This window comes from Belonocnema kinseyi, chromosome 6, assembly GCF_010883055.1.
Source record: "Belonocnema kinseyi isolate 2016_QV_RU_SX_M_011 chromosome 6, B_treatae_v1, whole genome shotgun sequence".
Lineage (NCBI taxonomy): Eukaryota > Metazoa > Arthropoda > Insecta > Hymenoptera > Cynipidae > Belonocnema > Belonocnema kinseyi.
The window spans coordinates 145297370-145299740 of NC_046662.1; the positions used below are offsets into that span (position 1 = coordinate 145297370).

Consider the following 2371-nt stretch of genomic DNA (forward strand, 5'->3'; position numbering starts at 1 on the left):
ATCTAGTCGGGAGTGGTGCTGACTGAAAACAGATGATTTGGAGCGATTCGCGCGCCATCTGTTGGTCATTCTAAGGACTTATTGAACTACCCTCGTACTTCATTCTTTAGAGCTGAAAAAATAGTCAATAATTTTCATTTGCTTGGTCATTGTTGCAGAGAAGAGATGTTTTTCGATGCCACTTTGCACCTTCAACAAACTATTCATTAGCGGAGACTGGTGACTGGAAGATTACTTCAGCAGTTACCCTATATATTGTACAGCTTCTTTATGAGTTGGGACTGGTGTACTGTCATCGTTCACTGTTTCATCGTTATCACTATCATAACACTCGGCATCAGAGTGTTCTTTTTGCTGCAAAATTGATTGTAAAATATCGTCAGGTGCAGTAGATATTTCTTCATGAAGAATCAACTCAACATCGGCGTTAATAATCTTATCAACTGAGAGTACGTAATTTTGAATTTCAGGTGAAAAAGAATTTATCACCTCAGCTAAGCCTACATCTCCGTCTTGATCGATTTCCTCTGTTCATTCTTTAAAACCTGAGCATTGAAAGCATTTGCTAATTGTTTCTGGTGAAATTTCCTGCCAGGAACTATTTACCCAACGAACCGCATGCAAGACTGAAATTGATTTAAGAAACTGAGATCGTGTATCGCAGTCTTCAGCAACGGTGATAAGATGTTGTAGCATTTTTTTACGATAACGAGCTTTAACAACTCGTATTATTCCTTGATCCAGCGGTTGAACTTCCGATGTTAGATTAAGTGGAAGGACATTATCAACAAGTAACAGGATTTTCCGGTTCGACTTTTCCATTTGTTGATTCAAATCGGTGAGCCACCCTTCAAAAAATTTCAAAGTAACGCGAAGATTTTTTGGATCGACTCCATTTGTCTTGAATACTCGAGGACGTTCAGCATTTCCGATGAACAATGGCTTCAATTTTTTCCACTAGAACTGCAACAGGCAAGTACAGTTTACCTTTCTTTTGCAAGCTTTCCACCTGCGCATTTTTCTGCTGCTACTTCTAAATCCGCTGCTGTGGATTCGCCACAGAGAATCCGAAAATTCATGTGGTGTCTTCTTTGAAAAAATTCCAACAAACCGTTGCTAGCTTGAAATTTTTTTTACCAAGCTTTTCTGCTATTACTTTGGCTTTTGACTGAAGCATAAGTCCACTGACTGGAATATCTATAGAACGACATTCACATAAAAAACTCAAAAACCAAGTTATTGAGCTCTTCATTTTCAGTTTTCCGTAATTTTCGTTCTCTTTCATTGCAGCAGTTTTTATTCCAGGCTCTGAGAATCTAGCTCCTGTTCTTACCGATATTCCCAACAGTTCACTTCGCTTCAGAAAAAGCTTCAGCGATTTTTTGCTGACTATCACCTTTATCGATTAAATCCAAAACTTCTTTCTTCATTTCAATAGTCAACTCAATGATCTTCTTTCGTTGTGTACTGCTCTGCTTGAATTTAAGTGGCCAACTTTGGCAGGTTGGATTATGTGAATATCTTGCAAGAAGTCGGACAAGATACAAGATAGACAGGTGGCCAACTTATCGAAGAAAGATCCTATTAAAGTCAATGCAAGTTTTCCGGTTCTGTAAAAACCAGTCCAACCTAGACAGGTGGCCAGATTACAAAGGTAGCCAACTTCACAGGTTTTACTGTGATATAAAAATATTAATAAAAATATCTATGATTATAATAAGTAAGCAGTTAGTTTATAAACGAATGAATTCAATTTCATTTATATCCATTCGTTTAGGTGGGCGTTGATGGATATCAATTTCTTGAAATTGAAGAATTACAAATACATATTTTTTCTATAAAGAATTTTTAGTTTTGGGGGGCATTAATCAATACATGTATATATAAGATTAAAGTACCGTCAACTAAACTATCTAAATTCATCATAATACGGAAAGTCAGACGTAAGTTTTTGGGTGCACAATGTTTGTTTTATAATTTTTTGTCCTATCTTGCATAGTTTGATATCAAAATGCAATTTTTGATTATTTTTTGTTCAATCAAAATTTGAATTTTCAATTTTTCGAAAAAATTCAAAAAGTTGTTATGATAATCTCGTAGGGCTATCGAAAATAAACATTTTTCTTTTTAAGTGCTATGAACAAGTGTACAGAGAATTTTTGAATCATGAAAAAATGTGGTCTTAAAAATTTTCAAAATGCGCTCACTTTTAGAATTTTGATCCAAAATGGCTGACTAACGAACTTGGCATTTATCCTAGGACACTAAGTGAGTGTAACAACGGTCAATCTAATAGATTATTTTTTTTAAAAGTCATCGTGCCCACATCGGATTCAGGGTGTCTCAAAACGCGGACCTTTTGACTAGGGTG

General features: G+C 35.7%; 1 protein-coding gene across 1 annotated transcript in view; it reads right to left on the bottom strand.

Annotated features, from left to right (window-relative positions):
* LOC117175637 overlaps positions 1–822 on the bottom strand; it is a 7116-nt gene extending 6294 nt beyond the window's left edge. Inside the window, exons 1-2 of the mRNA XM_033365344.1 lie at positions 546–822; positions 291–443 (exon numbers count right to left, since the gene is read on the bottom strand). Of these exons, the coding sequence (XP_033221235.1) occupies positions 291–443; positions 546–822 (430 nt within the window). The remainder of the gene's footprint in view (positions 1–290; positions 444–545) is intronic.
* Positions 823–2371: the final 1549 nt, after the last annotated feature.